General features: G+C 36.3%; 1 protein-coding gene across 1 annotated transcript in view; it reads left to right on the top strand.

Annotated features, from left to right (window-relative positions):
• LOC136874948 (leucine-rich repeat-containing protein 49) overlaps positions 1–19,476 on the top strand; it is an 86,085-nt gene that overhangs the window by 51,432 nt on the left and 15,177 nt on the right. Inside the window, exons 6-7 of the mRNA XM_067148663.2 lie at positions 7,601–8,586; positions 14,653–15,026. Coding sequence (XP_067004764.2) covers positions 7,601–8,586; positions 14,653–15,026 — 1,360 coding nt within the window. The remainder of the gene's footprint in view (positions 1–7,600; positions 8,587–14,652; positions 15,027–19,476) is intronic.

Consider the following 19,476-nt stretch of genomic DNA (forward strand, 5'->3'; position numbering starts at 1 on the left):
ATACAGTCATTCTCTTTGCAAGCGAGTCAAGCGAGTAACATTCTCTTTGGAGTAACCTAACCTCAGAAGTAGCACACCATAGTTGTTTTACCCGTAGAAGTGCTCGTGTTGTGCCTTAATATTTGTTTTGGCCAAAATGTCAAAAAAGAAATATGATGCAGTGTTTAAAAGTGCTTATAGGGAAGAGTTTCCGTGTTTGAGTGAATCCAGAAAGGGACCAACGTTCACATTCTGTACTATATGTAGGTGTGAATTTTCAGTTGCACATGGCGGGAAATGCGATATACTCAAGCATATGCAAACGAAAAAACATAAGGAGAGTGTCCAGTGTGTAGAAAGAAACCAGAAACTGAACTTTTCATGTAAAAACCAAGATGTAAATCCTGTGATGAATGCCGAGGCATTATTTATGTCATTTATAGTAGAACATAACCTGCCTGTAAATTGTGCCGATCACGCCGGGCCTTTATTTCGCAAAATGTTTCCTGATTCGGAAATCGCTAAACAATATGGTGTGCTATAACGAAATCAGCGGCTATCATTACAGAAATGTGCATGGAAGAAATGAAGAAAATTGTATCACATTTGCAGGTGAATGCATTTTCTGTTGCTACTGATGGTAGCAATAAAAGCGACTTGAAGATATATCCCTTTGTTGTAACATTTTTTAGGCCTGAACTCAATGAAATTCAGAGTTGTCTACTCTCTGTGCCTAATTTAGAAGGGGATGGTACTGGAGCTAACATTGCCAATCTTTTGCTCTCAACTTTTTGGGAATTCTGCATTCCATTAAAAAACTGCCTAGCTCTTGGTGCTGATAATGCTCCAGTAATGGTAGGATTAAAGAATGGTGTGGCAGGATGTTTGAAGCGGGAAAATAGTAACATAATCATCGTAGGCTGCTCTTGTCACCTAATTAATCTTGCTGCCGAGAAGGGTGCGGCGTGCTTGCCCGTAAATGTAGATGAAAGTATAATTGATATATTTTATTATCTGGAAAGGAGTGGAAAGAGGAAAGAAAAGTTCAGAGAATTTCAGACTTTACACAACACTGAGATCAGGAAAATTCTGAAGCATGTGCCTACTCGATGGTTATCACTAAGAAGGTGTTTAGATAGGATTTTGCTTCAGTGGGACCCTTTGGTTACATTATTCAGGAGCTAAATTGTGAGTAAGGATTCTCAGATGGGAACTTTGAAGACTTACAAAATTCCTAAGTGCAGTTTAAGTGCAGATGTGTCTTGTTTGTCTGAAAACATTAAGGAATGTCATAACATTTCACCTCACTCCTCAGTTAAAAGGAAAACCCAGTCATCAGTTTCACTAAAAAAAAATGAAACTACTGATCACACTAAGAGCCATGCATTGTCACGTGAAGAACGACTTTTCATGTTCCTTTCATCAAATTTACATAAATCTTTTTGCCATTTTCTCTCAAGTTTTATGGATATCTTTGAGAATCCAAACGTAGCTCTTCAGTCAAGTATGCCGCACATCCACTTATTGAGGTCAGTTTTGGAGGAACTATTGAAGAATGTGATGGCAAGGTTTGTGAAACCAGACGTTATTAAAAGATCCTCCTCTCTCCTTGATGTAGATTATCATACTCCAGCAAATCAAAAGGATGATTGTGATTTGATGATAGAGAACTCTGCATTTGTTTTAGTGAACACCTTGAAGTCTGAGGAAAAGTGCGTATTCTTTAAGTCTGTTAGAAAGTGTTTCTCTTCATCGTGTGACTACATGGTTCACAAATTTCCATTCAAAGATGAAGTTTTAATTAATGCAGAAGTTGCAAATATTTCTGCTATAAGTAAGGCATCATTTTCTAGCCTTAGATTTTTCATTAACAAGTGTCCGAACATTTTGACTAGTGAAACGGAACATTTGGATAAAGAAACTGATATTCTGCACTCCCAGTTCTGTAACTTTCAGCTCGAAGAAACAGACCTGGCAAAAGGAAGAATTGATGCTTAATGGGCATTGGTAGGTCAGATGAAATCAGCTGATGGTGTACTTAAATATGACAGACTCTCTAAGGTGATGCTTGCTATTTTATCAATTCCACATAGCAATGCAGAATATGAAAGGATTTTTAGCAGAGTCACAAAGACAAAAACACAGTTCAGATCCTTGCTGTCTGAACAAACTTTGGAGAAACTTTTAACCTTGAAATCAGTTCAGCAAGGCAAGTGCTTTGAGCAAAAATTTAGTTCCGAGTTTCTGAAGAGGGCTAAGCCAGCTACTGGTGTGTTGAACAACAATTAGTCATAATGTGAGTGATTACCATGTTGAAGGATGAGAAGTCACATGTTTCTACAGTTCAGGTATGTCCAGTATTTAGTATTCACATGTAAATGATGAAAAAAATATATATGGGCAAATAGAATTGTTAATGTATTGAATTATAATGAATTTGTACATGTTTTGCCATCAGTGATGTGTCATAATATGTCGCGATTCGCTGCGAAATTTCTCCTGATTTTTCACATTTGAAAGTTGGCATGTCTGCATTCTGTTCTTTGAGTTTAACCAAGGATGAAATGTTGGCAGCACTTGTGAAAGCAATTTTTGCTGTATGTGGAACTAATGCTGTTGTTGAACTTACAGCAAGGAAATGATTTTCTCGTTTGTGGGGAAAACTACTTTGACTTATCTAATGATCCATGGTCCAGACGACCGTTTCACTTTGACAGTGTCTGCACAAGTGATATGAATTCCTTCCAAACAAAATGGAAATTGTCAAGAACTATGAATGGTGACCACTCAGCCATAGTGTGTTACTTGCATTCTGGGAGTAAGGTGCAAAAATTACATAGGTACCATATGTGTTAAGTGAGGGAAAACAAAAATCAGCACATAATAGCATGTGCATCATTGCTTGTCACTAATTACCTTGTGGTCATCACCAATCATTCCTTGGGCACTTGTTACTGGTGATGATAAATAGTGTCTATTTTGTTAAGAAGGAAGCCGTACTTTCCAGTGTTGTCTTAGTTAATGTAAGTTAAAAGCTTTTCAGTCTCTCTGACATTAATTAAAACATATATTACTATAACATACCTGTAAAATAACTAAAACATATATTACTATAACATATCTGTAAAATACATACATACTATTAAACTAAGGATGACATTTTAGGTTTTACAATAACATTGTCAGAAATTATCAAATCCTCTTTAAAATCATGCGCATATATGTATATATGTTTACTTTGTGTAAACTAGTCAGTGATTATAATTGGTGATGATAGGAGCAAATGTGAAAAAATAATGAATGTATCAGTCCTCTAATGTCACTTTAGTTGCTCATCAAAATTTTTCTGAACTGTAAGTTATGTAACAAAACCATGCACCTTATGGTAACTTAAAATTGGAAATAAGGTACAGCAGTAATCTATATATATAAAATAACTTGTCCTGACTGACTGACTGACTGACTGACTGACTGATTCATCATCGCCGAGCCAAAACTACTGGACATAAAGAAATGAAATTTTGGAGACATATTCATATTAAGATGTAGGTGCTCGCTAAGAGAGGATTTTTGGATATTCCGTCGCTAAGGGGGTGAAAAGGGGGGTGAAAGTTTAAAATGAGTGTGTCTATATCTCAAAACTTTAAAAGTTTACAGATGTGAAAATTGGTATTTAGAATCTTCTTTAAAAATAAGGAAACACGTATTTTTTTGTTTTGAGACAATCCCAATAGGAGGGGCACAAAAGGCTGAAAAAGGGGTTGAATGCCTTTAATCGGGATACCGGTACTTATATCTCAGAAACTGAAGATATTACAGACATGAAAATTGGTACTTTTGATCTCCTTTAAATATAAAGAAACACGTATTTTTTTGTTTGGGGGAAATCCAATTAATGGGAGGGTGAAAAGGGGGTGAATTTTTAAAATGGGTGCATCTATATCTCAAAACTCTTAAAGTTTACAGATGTAAAAATTGGTACTTAGAATCTTCATTAAAAACAAAGAAACACGTATTTTTTTGTTTTCGGAAAATCCCAATAGGAGGGGTGAAAAGGGGTGAAAACGTGGTTGAATGACTTTCATGAGGATACTTATATCTCAGAAACTGAAGATATTACAGACCTGAAAATTGGTGTTTAGGATCTCCTTTAAAAATAAAGAAATACATATTTTTTGTTTTTGGAAAATCCAATTAATGGGGGGTGTGAAAAGGGGGTGAATTTTTAAAATGAGTCTATCTATATCTCAAAACTTTTAAAGTTTAAAGATGTAAAAATTGGCATTTAGAATCTCCTTTAAAAATAAAGAAACACGTATTTTTTTGTTTTCGGAAAATCCCAATTGGAAGGGTGGAAAAGGGTGAAAAAGCGGTTGAATGCCTTTAATGAGGCTACTTATATTTCAGAACCTGAAGATATTACAGACCTGAAAATTGGTATTTGGGATTTACTTTAAAAATAAAGAAACAGGTATTTTTTTGATTTTGGAAAATCCAAATAATGGAGGGTGAAAAGGGGGGTGAATTTTTAAAATGAGTGTGTCTACATCTTAAAACTTTAAAAGTTTACAGATGTAAAAAAATGGTATTTAGAATCTTCTTTAAAAATACAAGAACACGTATTTTTTGCTTTCTTTAAATCCCAATAGGAGGGGTGTAAATGGGTGAATAATGGGATGAATGCCTTTAATGAGGATACATATATCTCAGAAACTGAAAATATTACGGAACTGAAAATTTGTATATGGGAGCTCCTTTAAAAATAAGGAAACACGTATTTTTTAGTTTTTGGAAAATCCAATTAATGGGGGTTAAACAGGAGTGACAAACTGGGGTGAATTTTTTGAAAGACTATATCTACAGAATATCTGAGAAACGTAAACTGTTATAGACGTAAAAAGTGGGTATTTGGAATCTCCTGTAAATCTAAAGAAAGATAGGTGATTTGTTTTCGGAAACTCCACGTAAGGGGAAATAAAAAGGGGTGAAATTTTAAAAAGCGAATTTCTACAGTATATCTCAAAAACTTAACATGTTACAGAAGTGAAAAATGGTATTTTTATCTCTATTAAAAATAAAGAAACGTGTATTTTCAGCTTTCGGAAATACCACTTGGGTGGAAGGGGGGGGGGGTAAAAGTGACTGAAAATGGTGTTGAATTCTTTTAATTAGGCTTCTGATATCTCATAAATGAAGATATTACAGACGTGAAATCTGCTTTGGAATCTGCTTTAAAAGTAAAGAAACACGTATTCTCGGAAAATCCAATGAAGGGGGGGAGGGGGGTGAAAGAATTGAAAAATTAATTGAATTAATTGTATGAGAATACATACATCTAATAGAAACTAAAGTTGTTACGGACGTGAAAATTGGTATTTGAATCTCCTTAAACAAAGAAAAACGCGTTTGGGGGGCGGGAGTGAAAAGGAGTTGAATTCCTTTCATGAAGACACATAAATCAAAAACTGAAGAAGTTAGAGTCGTGATAATTACTATTTAGAAGATCCTTTACTATTAAGGAAACAAGTATATTTTGCCGGAAAATACACTTACGGGGTGGGGGGAGGGGAGTGTGAAAGGAAGTGAAAATAAAGTGAATTATTTTTATGGGGATACTTATATCTCAAAACTGAATGTAACAGATGTGAACATTGGTGTTTGGAATATCTTTTAAACATAAAGAAACACGTCTTTTATTTTTTTTGGGGGGGGGATGTAAATAAACTTAACGGCGGTGGGGTGTAAAAGGAGGTGAGATCAATTGATTTTACTGTTCATAATGTACTTAAGGAGCCTCCGTTGCTCAGGCGGCAGCGCGCTGGCCTCTCGCAGCTGGGTTCCGTGGTTCAAATCCCGGTCACTCCATGTGACATTCGTGCTGGACAAAACGGATGCGGGACAGGTTTTTCTCCGGATACTTCGATTTTCTCTCTCATCATTCATTCCAGCAACACTGTCCAATATTTCATTTCATTTGTCATTCAACGATCATTGCCCCAGAGGTGTGCTTCGGCAGCCGGCACAATTCCTATTGTCGCTGCTAGATGGGGCTTTATTCATTCCATTCCTGACCCTGTCGAATGACTGGAAACAGGCTATATAGTTTCGATGTACTTATTCTGATCATAAACCGATCATTTTTAATCTCTCCTGGGCTGGTTTTCAACAGCCATCTTTTCCTTCGGAGAACGTTCTTAGATTACAGTAGATCCTCCTGGCATGTAAATAAAAATTTAAACACATTTGAAATAAACTATAGGAATGAGATGGACCGTCAAATTGTTCACCTCTATAATAAGGTCAACAATGCACGGAAGTATGTCATTGGTATCGCCAGAAATCCCGCACACTTGCCTACGCGCGACGATGGTGCTGGTCACATTGTAACAATGACACTGGCAGCAGATGTAATTTACCGCCAAGTAGCGATCTTGCAGCTTGCTGTGGGGTTCAGAACATCTTTTAATAATAATAATAATAATAATAATAATAATAATAATAATAATAATAATAATAATAATAATAATGTTCTGGACCGTTGTCAAATGTGCGGACCCCCCTGGAAAATGGTCCTGGACGGGTAATGACTAAGAATGCAGTCCGGCCGCGGGTTCAGTACCGCCAAGGCACCTAAGACGACACCACGCCGGATCTCCTGAAGGTTTTGATCCATATTAAAAACGCTTATAGGAAAAGATGGCAAAGATTTAGGGACCCAACTGACGGGGTGGAATATCTGGACCTAGCCCGGGAAGTACGAAATCGATTGCTGGAAAGAAAGATTGAAAAATGTGAGGAAACATACCGTAATCTATTAGAAAACGAGTCAGATCGCGAATTTTGGCGGATTCTCGCAGAAAACGAGTCAGATCGCGAATTTCGGCGGATTATATATCTAAAACAATTAGCATTCAATTATAAATTTCAGTATAATACCGTAGCGAAGCACGGGTATCTTGCTAGTTGGTAATATAAAACATTACTATCATTTTATTGCTATTATTAACATCTTGTATACAGTGTACTTGACTACTGGAGGCATTTTAACAATACTGGATTAGTTTTAGTCATTGAGAGTTCTTCGTGCATGTTAGAAAGAATAAATCATGATTCGATTTTCCACATATTGTTGTTTGGAAACTTGAATTTGAATACAATTACTCCCTCCTTAATTTCTCAACATTGCCGATAAAGACTACAAACACACTAAAAATATTGCACATTGTCATCTCCTTCACATAAGTGCTATGGAAATTGCTGTCCTTCACGGAGAGTGTATTGTGTGGTCAGTGCAACGGAGTGTGCAGCTGTTTGTCTCCGTTCATTTGTTTTACTGCATTCTGTAATACTTCCAATTTTAACATTTTAAATTTTATTAAGACAATTTTTGTTGAAAATGAAATGCATCCATTAAGCAGGGAATTTTCTTTCCAAAATTTTAAGGGGAAAATTAGGGTGTGTCCATTGTGTTGCAACATATTAATTTTTAAGACTGTCTACATAAATGTGCATGCACTAGTGCAAATTAGCAGAAAAATACCTTTATTAGTATGGTATTTATGAAGTTTTCATTAGTATAAATTTTCCTCTCTTACATTAATACTAACTTCATTGTTGACAGTGTGGATAATATGAGCAGTATCATGAAGGCTTCACAACTTCGTGAAATTACAATAGATGGCAATCCTGTTTCCTTGGGAGGAGACTGTGTTTCCTTTCTGGTCTCATACTTGCCCAACTTGAAAATGTTGAGCCACATGGAAGTGACAGACTCTGTGCGTAAAGCAGCAATGACTTGGCGCAACAGTAGAGAGGCCTCCTTCTCCCAGAAAAGTGGTGACGTATTGAAGGATGTGAGGCGAGAAGAAGTCATTTCAAATGCTAGAACCAATTGGGAGCTTCTGCGCTCACAGACCAGATGTTTAAGAAGTGATCACAACTTGAGTGGCTCTCTCAAAGACTTGCGCAGTAACTCGGACTATGAGGTAGGTTCAGAGAGGAATGCTCAGAGTGATTCTGGCATTAGTATAGTATCCTCCTTCTCAGCCAATGCAATAAAGCCTGTTGCTAGAGGAGAAAGTTCAAATACAAGCTCAGCCTCGATGAGTGATACTGAAAAGAGAAGACTTAAATTTTCCAAACGAACATGCTCTCAGGATTCTGACATTTCTCAGATGACCACTCTAACATGTAATTCTGCTAGCTTAGAATATTTCCGACTACCGCCAATTCTGGTTCCGTTGTTAAATAATCCTGATGATAAGCCTGAAAGCTCACCAACAGGAAGTAATTCTCAAGTAAATAATGAAAGCTCTGTAACAAAAAATGAGCCATTGAAGCGTTGTGATAGTTTGTCAAGTGTTGAGCCAAATGTAGATAGCTCTCTGAGTTCATTGCCGAGTGATTCAAGCAGTAGTGACGAGATAGAATCGAGTGAGGAATTAGCTTCCCCTCAAGAAGTCGTGGTACATTGTGAGGAAGCTCCAAGAAATGTGAAGAGTGCTACACATTACAGAAGACATCCTCCTCGTAAGATGCAGTCAAGAGCTACCACTGCTCGACCCAAACAAAAACCTCCAGCCCCCCAAGGAAAAGTTCGAGAACAAGGTTAGTTATGTGCTTAATTGTGATTCACTTCAGGAGCTACTGGAATGCTGCACTCCAACACACCTTTAGTCTGCACTTGATTGGTTGCACCTACGGTTGTAGCATGAAGACTTTTAAAAATATGTTTATTGTAATGTCTTGTTCAGATAACACTTGTTTGTTTCCAATTCTTGTTCAGATGAATAAAATACTTAAAGCGGTGCCTAGTATTATTGATTGTTGAGGTAAAGGTCCCTCTTAAATAATGTGAATTTATTTTTTATTGAGAATAAGAAGCTTATCCTACACTTTCAACTTCAAAATTGAGATCTCTCAAGAATGCAGATGAGGAGAAATAGATCTCAAAGAACTGGGATTAGTGAGGGTTGAGCACATCTATGTTTGCAGTGTGTGTCTTTGTCCTTCTGCTCACACTAGTGTTATCATTCCATTCATTCTTGTCTGTATACCTATCTTCGTACCTGGCTGCCTATCTTTGATGTTTTATATTCATGGATCTATTTCCATTACTTATATATAGGGATATAATATTTGTGACTAATACAGAGAAAACAATTCTAAAGACCACTTGTGTTAGTGATCACTTTTTCCAAGAACCAATTTAAATTTAAATAAAAATATTAAGAATTAAATTAAAATTAATTCTACTTCAGTTACCTTCCCAACATCCCCACTTCTTACCCTGTCGTTTTATACCTCTATTTGAGGATCACCTCACTTTTTGACCATCATTTTCTCAGTTTGAACTCTTTTAAAAGAACAGTTTCTTGGGTTAAATCTACTGAATACATCATCATCATCATCATCATTTTTCCCTTTTCCAGCTTTAGCTAGCACCTTTCCATCTTCCTCTGTCCAACCATCATTTCTGCTCCTCAACTGTATTTTTATTTATTTATTTATTTATTATATCTTCTTTCATGTGGCGAAGTTAGGGCACACGGCCCTCTCTTACACTTAACCACAATACAATAAATAATATTAAGGTTGGCTATTACTAATTATACTAATTACACTACTTACACTATTTCCTAAATTAAGCTTAAGTTACACATCCACACAATATGCAGCTTATTAGCTCGTTACTTTAGTCCTCTTTTCTATCTCACACAGACACTTGCACATACACTTACAATGTACACACTTATCAACTACCCTTACGTTTATATTATATAAAACTAACAGAAACAATTTTTAATTTTACATATTCCAATCCAGGTCCCTTCTTATCAGGCTGTTTGTGATTGGGATTGAATCCAACCACCTTAGTTTGGGTCTACTTGCTCTCCTTCCTTCAATTTTAACCTCCATCAACCCACTTCCTTCCTCTTAACATGCCAAAACCATTTCGGTTTATTTATCCCCATTCTTTTCTACTTCAGTTACCTTCCCAACATCCCCACTTCTTACCCTGTCATTTCTTGTGTTTCCTAAGGTACTACTTAAAATTTCATCTCACTGGCCTGTAATTTACTCCTGCCTTTTTTTCAATGTCCTGGTCTCTGCTGCATATTTATGTCAATACGAGGCAGTTGTACATCTTATGCATCACCTAGTTCCTGACTATTCATAAGTTCATCATTTGACCAGTAATTGAGTATTTCTGATCAGCTGTTCGTAGTCTATTTTTTGCGTTTTATTTCAATTTATCTACACATTTCTACTCTTAATAATTGCAGGAACATGTTCCAACTATTAGAATTCATACAAGTGATAGTTTCATTTACACAGACCGTCTGATATCGGATGCTATGCACTTAGGTCCGTACAACAACACTAGTTACTCAGCATTACATTGTACAATAATGTTGCAAGCAGGCAGTGTTAACTTATCCCATTTACACTGTAAAGCGGACCTATAATTTCCACTATAGACTTATCACAGCACTGTACACGCTATTTATGTTTCCAAAGAAGCATTTCCGGTGAAATCCAAACTGGTCAAGCCGATTCACTTTTCGGATGCCACTATAGGACTTGGAGCAGCTTTCATTGTGATACAAACACTTTGCATATTTTTTTAAGCTAGACCACCTTGATGCACTGCTTTATTTCCAACTGTTTGTAGTTCGTACCAGCAGTGTCAACACTTTGTTATTCCAGCGCACCAGCGACACACCACCAAAACTCCTGTAGTCATATGATCCCCTTCTTCTTTTTCCTGTCTGCCTTTCTTTCAAGGGACCCTTCTCTGTCTGGTTTTCTTGAAATGTTCCTGTTGCACTCATTCCCTTTGAAGCCAGATGTCTTACCAATTTCAGGGATGTAAAGTAGTTGTCAAAGAATATTGTATGCCCCCTGTTTGATTCAGTTCCACCTGCATCAGTGAGAGATAGGACTACTGTACACTTCCACTTAGTCCATATTCTTTCAGCCTTTCATTTTATATTGCTGCATACACTTGGAAAGGTATCCTATAGCCACTAGCAGAGAAAGAAGTCTAGCGGAATTTCACAATTTTGCGCATCATGTAATGTTTCGAGGGGGGGGGGGTGTGTGTGTGACAGGAATACAGTCAGTCACTAAATGAGATGTAGATTGTGATCTTGTCCACTTTGGGGTTACTTCTTGTGTGTTACAATTTAACCTGCTAATGCTTTTTAATTTTCTATCAGGGAAATCGGAAACAGAGGTACTGGCCCAATCTTATGTATGTCTCTCTTTATTTTTGTATGACAGCTTCCTTTTGCATGGTTTTCTGGTTTTTCAGTTCCATTTCTAGAACTTCCAGTAATATTTTGACTACCACAGGACCTCGTCTTCCCTTTTTCATATTCTGTTGAAGCAATTTGCCCTTCACATTTACTCAGAATTAGGTTTCCACCAAGGTAATTTAGATTATTCTCATACTCATCTGCCATTATCATCAACTGTTTCACATCCATCATCAGGAGGTTTGATGTGTTGCTCCTCTCCAAATATTGGTTCTTCCTCCAAAACTTCCAGTATTTCACTCACCATCAAACTAGTAAGGGAATACAAATGTTTGAGACAATTGTGCATAGTGTCCAATTTTCAGGACAGCTATATTTACAAACCTCTGTCTCGCCAGTAATAACACATAATTGACTTCTTTGTGTGTTGGTAGATTCATAGGAGTGTCAACAATATGACCCGTCCCAAAGTTTACAATTATTGGAAATATTGTTAATTCATAAATAAAAATCTTGCCTGTTCCACAAAACTCTGTACTATCTTGCTGCCATGCTCGCAATAAGTGTGATTCAGTAATGAATGATGTATTCTTGGTTCTTGTTAGCTACAGCCTTTCTGAAGCACAAGAAGTATCCCGGGTTTAAAACCATGCATAGATATCACACATTTTTTTAATTTTATGATGTCCGATTTTTTGGTTGCTATGCACTAATGGGTTTAATCATACACAGTTGAAGAAACATTTATCCATCTGTAGTTCTTTCCACTTCTGAAAACCTTGTACTAGGAGATAACCACACAATTTTTTTTCTGCTGGTTTAATATTGCACTAACACATCAAAGATTTTCGGTGGCAGAAGGATGGGAAAGGCCTAGGATTGGGAAGATAACAGCCGTGGCCTTAATTAAGGTACAGCCACAGCATGTGCCTGGTGTAAAAATGGGAAACCATGGAAAAGCACCTTCAGAGCTGCCGATGGTGGGATTCAAACCCATCCACCTGAACGCAAGCTCACGGCTGCGTGCAACCCTAACCGCATGTTCAACTAACTCTGTATAACCAAACAATTATTTGTCTTAAAGGTATATTAAAACTTCATGTGTTCCTGAATAAACTATGCTAGTTATCGAGGCACCATCAAATAAAAGAACTGTATTCTTTGACTTCTGACAATAAGATCCACTTTCATTTTGATAAGTAACTGCCAAGAATGTACACAATTATGTTTTATGTCCCCTTTATATCATTGAATGACATTAGAAGTCCTGGATCACTTTGGGGGGAGGAGACAGTGTGCTATCTTCAAACTCACTTTCAACCTGTATTTTCATTATCGTCTCCTCTACTTTCAAATTCATTTTCCCTGTCATCAAAATATGGCTTCATGGTTAATTGGTTAGCATGCTGGTCTTTGGTTCAAGGGATCCTAGATTCGATTCCTGGCTGGATCAGGGATTTTAACCTTCATTGGTTATTTCTTCTGGCTCAGGGACTGGATGTTTATGCCATCCTCAACATTATATTTCATTCTAGGTAGGGTCCTGGTCACCCAGGGGCATCAACTCAATAGACCTTGCAGTGGGGCCTCTCTGGAGGCTATATGTCATTATCAAAGCACAAATCACATCACTAGATTCTTCTGTTTCTGCCTACTTACTGCTGTACTATTTTTGGCAGTATTTTGTATGTCATACAAATGATTTCTTAAAATAAAAACTGAATCCTTTATAATGATAAATACAAAGTTGTGCAATTTCTTATGGAGAATGTAGCATGCTCTCCAATTATCAAAACATTTTGGGAAGAATCTTTACAACACCCTTCATTTGGACCATTGAAATAGACAAATGCTATTCTTCCAAGATAAAAAAGAAGTAAGTTTGAGACAAATTTTAAAATAGGGGTGATTAAAAAGGTTACTTTTGAAGAATTTTCAGTACCTTTGCATCCCAGAAATCACACTCCATGGTCCAGTTTCTTTACATTCCAGTGTGAGTACAGACAAGTTTAAAGAATATAAAAAACAGGAGGTGGAATCCTGTACTTATTTATGTTGTATTTCAATCCCTACAAAAATTTTAAAATTAAGTGTATTAATTAGTTTTGTAATCCTTTATGTGTTAAAGGGATATAATTTGCATTAAATTTAACTGAATCTGCTGCAGTTAAATTTGTTTATGTTATTGATAGGTTTTTTTTTTTTTTTTTTTTTGCGGACCCAGTTTTGTTTTCTGCACGTGGGCCCTTATTTTATTCAGTATACCTCTGTTTTGATAACTAAGTATTTGCTCAGATGTGCATGTAAATATACTATGATAACATAGTATGATTTAAAAACTTCGATACCATCTAAATAATAAACTGATACACAACATTTTGTAACAGACTACATTATTACCCTGACATGACATTTAACCAACGTCACTGAATGTTTCATATTAAACTGAAGTTGTATTTATTTGATAATAGCATGACATGAATAAACAAAACAGAGGGACTAAAGGTACATAATAAGGAGTACTGTACAGTGGTTAGCATTAGGCTAAAATCACTGTAATTTTCAATATTTTGAACAGTTCACAAGTTATTTGAGGTGAACATTTTAGCCGATTCACCCTTTATAAAGCGGAAAGCTTCTTCTTCTGAAAATATGTTGCTGTTGGTTGAATTGTACTGATAAATTCACTCATGGTAACACAGAGAGGAAGAATGAATGATGTACACAAGGGCTGCCCAGGAACTAAAATTCTCATAGGCCATAAGACAAAACCAATTTTTTTTTCAGCCGTTATATTGCCTTTTGATGTACAGTACCTGTAAACTACATTTCACTTGCACTGTGACCACCGTTATAGTTGATTTTAGGTTCCTGGGAGACTGATTTCCTTATATCAAGTAGGGGGTACATTGGTCCTATATGTAAGGTGCAGAATATAACAAAGTAATAGTAGTTCAACAAACCATGAAAACTTCTTCTTGAAGCTATAATTCAGAATATTTGGAATGTGTACCAAATTTATTTGTTATGCAATATATTATTAAGTTAGAACATTTTAACATTGATTACTGTATGAACTGAAATGTCTTGAATGAAATAAAATATTAATTAAAATACAAGTAATATTTAACTATGTAGCACATAGTTTGGTATTTTGGATCTTTGTTCATTTCCAGGCAGACAGAAATAAAATTCATATCTCTCTAAGTTAGGGCCTTGAAATCTTAGATTGTAATGTCAGTACCAGCATGATTTGAAGATTTTTTATAAAAGTCTCATGTAAGTAGGTTTATTAACATATAAAATTATTCCTTCAGAAATTCTGACTCCTCAGCATACTTATACACCATTGGTAGTTTATTGAGTATTGATTATCGTCAGAACAGTACTTTCTGTTTTCCTTTTATAATAGGTGGAGATTTCCTAGTCGAGATATGTGGACGTTGCTTGAATATTTATGGTCAAGGTGCTTTGCGGTTCATTGATCGTCCATGGAACTCTGGGAAAGCAGCTGATGTCACTACTGTCAGATTTAATTATATAAACTTTGACAGTATTATCCCAATCTTTGGGAGATTGAAGATACGATTTCCAAATGTTGAACACTTCATTTTCCGTGAGACAAACATCCATTGCATGGCACAGCTTAATGCCTTGGCTGATGTGCAAGGACTGACATCTCTGCTGATCGAGTCTGAAGGCAATTCTATAACTCAGAAAGAGTGGAAAAGATATGCTATTTATAGACTGTCTCACTGGGGTCTCAAAGTTATCAATGGAAATGAGGTAAGAGATTATCTAATAATTAGAGGCACCTGTTTGTGTTGAAAATTATTGCCTCATTTTGTAATTTTTTAACAGTTATTTTGGTGTATTTTTAGCTATTTTTATTTTATTTCGTCAATAATTTTGCTAAATTTTATTTCCACTTTTCAGCAATAACAGGTAAACCAAGAACTTAGTTAATAACACATTTGCAGTATAACAACGTTGGATTTTTGCATAAGTATATATACATGAGTTATGCTTCTGCTTAGAACACATACAGTATTACACATTTTATCAAAGCATGGAAATTTGAAAAAATTGTATCAGCTGTCACTTTAACAAATAGGGCCTAGCCTAAGCATATTGTACCGGGAGGTACACCTCTGCTCCGCTCATTCAAAATCAGCGCCTTAATAAATTCCTCTATCGATCAAATAGTGAAACTGATAACGTAACAAGTTGGAACTTTAATCAGAAGATGTCACTACTAAAATACTAAGTAATTTTGTTATCGTGAAGTTTCCTATACTGAGTGAATTTCTCCTTGTTTTGTTCTGCTATACATCAAGAAGATTGGACATTTTTCCACAGATGACACTACTAAAAACTCCGATCATGTACTCTGATGCAAGGTGAAGGAACTTGCAACTTGAAGTTTTGTTTTTCTAGATCTTCATGACTGAAAATATATATTCATTTATTTTTGGGTTGGCAACACTTCCTTTTTTTCCCGCCAGTTTTGAATCTAGCCAATCAAACGTTTTTGTAATTAATTTTCGGCCTATCACAGGCTTCTTGTTCGATTTTGAGTGTAACTAGTGAGTTCAACCAATTAAATTGAGAGGGTGTGGGCGGTTTAGTCTTGAATTCTCTCAAACCTTCCCTGAGGGTATATAAGTTGCGGCTTTTCAGGTTTCCTTGTCAGTTGATCACCGCCTTTCTAAGTGTGTGCGTTAAGGCAGAAGGCAACTTTATCTGAGGGGAAGGTCCGAATCTTTAATTATGTAACAATACCTTTCTAAAATGTAACTTTTCTTTCGACTAATGTAAAAACTTCATTAAATCTTTAATTGTAAATCGGGGATAAAGAGTGGGTTACCCTCTCGAGCTCCCTTGCATCTTGGTTTGAGGTGACTTGGCTTTGTAACTGTTTTCTCTCCTGTAATAGATTGAAGATATTTCCATGCAAGCCACCTCAGTAGTTTTGGAATAGCCCCTGTTTCATCGGCCGAGAGCCCTGTTGGATTTTATATTTCATTATCTGGAGCGCAGTGTTCGCCTCCATTCAGTTTGTGTTCGGGCCGTTTTATTTAACCTGTTCTTTTTTCGCAAAGGCCCTGTAGGTTAGGTACTAGATACCCCTACATTAAGGAATTTCAATTTGTAATTCGTGCCTTGTGAGGCCTGAGATTGTAATATTTTGAGGGAATGTTGCTTTGAATAGGCTGGAAGGAAGTGAGAGCCTATTAGCTCTTTTCAAGTGGTGTAATAATGAAGAGTGCCTCTGGAAGGCTAGATATTGTAATTTAGGGAGCAAGTGCTCATTGAATTAGGGGATTTCTGCCCTTGACTAAATTAGTTCTCATTTTGAATTGTAAATTTGAGCTGGGAGCTCAGGAATTGTAAAACGAGCGGCTTGAAGCCCAGTATCTGTAAAATTCTCTAATCTTGGATTTTCTTAGTCTTGTTTCAAGATTGCTATTTTGTTGTTATGCTCACTCAGTGAAAAATATTGTTAAGTTTGTTTTTGGAAAAGAAATATAACCTTTTAAAGTTTTAATTCAATTTTGATTGTGTAGATAGACCTATTCACCCCGGCACCTTATTTAACCTCTTTCTGCTCCACGGGTATCCCCGTAACATATATCATTTACACATCAGTCTGAAAAAGACAGAGATACCATGAGTTCCATATTAATGGGAGTCAGAGCTATTCTCCTGTCAGACATTACATTACAATATGTTGAGAATGCCCTCTCACTATCAACATTACTGACTGATCACAAATATATTCACCGAGGTACTCAACACTTTTAAACCACGAGTTCCACCTGGTGATCATAGGAATGGGGAAGAGTTTAGCTTTAGTGGGTTCGTCTTCATATTTCTGTTTCAAGAATTGAATGTATACATGCTGTCTCTTCCGTGTAAAGGAAGATGTGTTTTGCCTGTACAATACATTGGTTCAAAGCACTAAGTTCCACAGGACGCACATTGCCCACCAAATTCAGTTTATGAACCCAGCACTGTGTGTGTACTAACCCTTCTGAAACTAAAACCCTAACCGCGTTTATGCACTTGCCTATGTAACGTGCTGAATCTGAAGTTATAGAAACTACATTCTGTTACTGAATTTCAAGTTTGTGAATTACATACATAATTGCCTGTGAACATGCTGTAACATTAGCATTTGCAATAACTTTCACTCCCCCAACAAATAACTTCTGAACTGTTGTATCGCCACAACTAAGCACTTTTACCAGAACCATAAACACACATTGCCCTTTTTTTTTTTCTATCAGTCATTTCATCACTCAGAATTGAAACTCCCTCATCTTTCGCAGCTTCTTTTAATCTTTCCTCCTCTTCTTTGACGATTCGAGTACAGAACCTTCCCACAGTCTTCCAGCTGTGGGCAAATCTCCAGCACCTTAAAAAATCAATAGGCCTAACATTAGAGGGCTCTTTAACATCATTTGAATGAATTAAATCATTTATAATTTTAAGTAAATGGGGGATCCAGCATGCATTATCTAGGCCTAAATGTCATTAGACGAGAAAACTAGCATAACCACACCAAGTTATTAGAAAAACATAACCTCAAATTCCTTCCTCAGGAAATTTTTATAGTATTGCACAAACCTGGTATATATTTCTCCATCCACTCTCTCATCTTCGGTTGATCAACTTTTTCCAGTGGAATATTTGCCTCCATAAAAACTTGAGTTGTAGATAAAATGAATTTGTCTTTATCATATTTCGCTCATTTTGCCACTGAAGTAGTGTCTGTGAGACTAGCTGCTTGTCTTCTTGATGTCTGTCATCATTAGCGCCTTTTTCTTGTTCTTCTTATGTGAAACTCTGCTACTCAATTCGCACATTACAGTATTTGCAAATCAGTATCTTTCTAGTTTTGTCAAACACGTAAAATCATTCCGATGCAAATTCTTTTTCTTGATCAAAAACTGCCACAACCATTTTGATAAACTGAGCAAAAAATAGGAAATTAAACATGCCGATCAGCAGCGATTTTCAACAGGCAAGAGGACACCGTCACTCCATCACGTAATTATGAATACAATAAATTTCTCGCTTCATAGGAAGCTAATTTAGTGATAATCAATATACTATATCTTAGCTTTCGATATATATATTGAATGGGTATAAAGTCGATTGTGGCATCGATTATCGGATTTTATTGCCACAACTCGCCTCGAATCGTTAACTTCAAATGATGCAATTCTGAATGATTTCATAAATTATTTTGCAATTTTGTTTAAACGTAAATAGTTTTGCGTTTTTGAGCCAAATTTGTAAATTTTGCAAAAATTTCACTATTTTGCGCTTTGCGAAAAACAGGTACCCCTACTAATAATTGATTACAATTAATTACATTTACAATTACATTAGTGTTTTTTCATATGTGAAATAGCTGAGACAGTAAGTTATCTCCGTATAGGCCACGAAGGCCCTTGGAGGGGTGGTAGGTAAAGGCTTCCACTATCCGTAACCTCGGCACTTGATGGGGTAGAGTGGTTAGCTCTACACCCGGCTGCCTTTGCTCCCAGGAATTAACCTGGTACTCATTTTTGGTGTAGGCTGAGTGAACCTCAGGGCCATGTGCACCTCCAGAAGTGGAAATCTCGTTTCTTAAATTTTACAGCTTCCTAACAGGGAAAATTCTAAATTCCCATGGAAGGAATTAGATATTTTTTACCAACAGAGCATGTAAAAAATGTCAAAAACGTATCAGATGTAAGGCTTTTCAGGTGTTTTTGCTCTATTCACCAGCGTTTCATCTTCACGTTCTGTTGTGATCCAGAATCCGACACTACCATTGATCCACAGAATGAAATGACAAAATTCCAAAACATTTCACTGAAAACAAATGCCGCTACATGTAATAGATTATTTACAATAGGTAATTACTTCACTACTGATTTTAAGGGTAAACTGTTACCTCTTTGGAGCACTTTCTACCAAATTTTTTAGAGTACCTTCAGACAGGCATTTTTATACGATTCGGTTGTATAAGGATGCAGACATCTTCAGTCAGTGGCTCTCAAGACATCATACAAAAATGGTTTCCTAACTATAACATCAGTAACAGACAAGGGTGTTCCTGTTCTAGGACCCAGCTGCAAAGAATGGCCTGAAGAAATCAAAAGGAGTCAAAAACACTCCAACAAGGTAACTTGTTTTTTTCAACGTAATCAGTAAGTGAAATTGTTACCATCCATTGTTAATT

This window comes from Anabrus simplex, chromosome 5 (genome assembly GCF_040414725.1).
Source record: "Anabrus simplex isolate iqAnaSimp1 chromosome 5, ASM4041472v1, whole genome shotgun sequence".
Classification (NCBI taxonomy): Eukaryota; Metazoa; Arthropoda; class Insecta; order Orthoptera; family Tettigoniidae; genus Anabrus; species Anabrus simplex.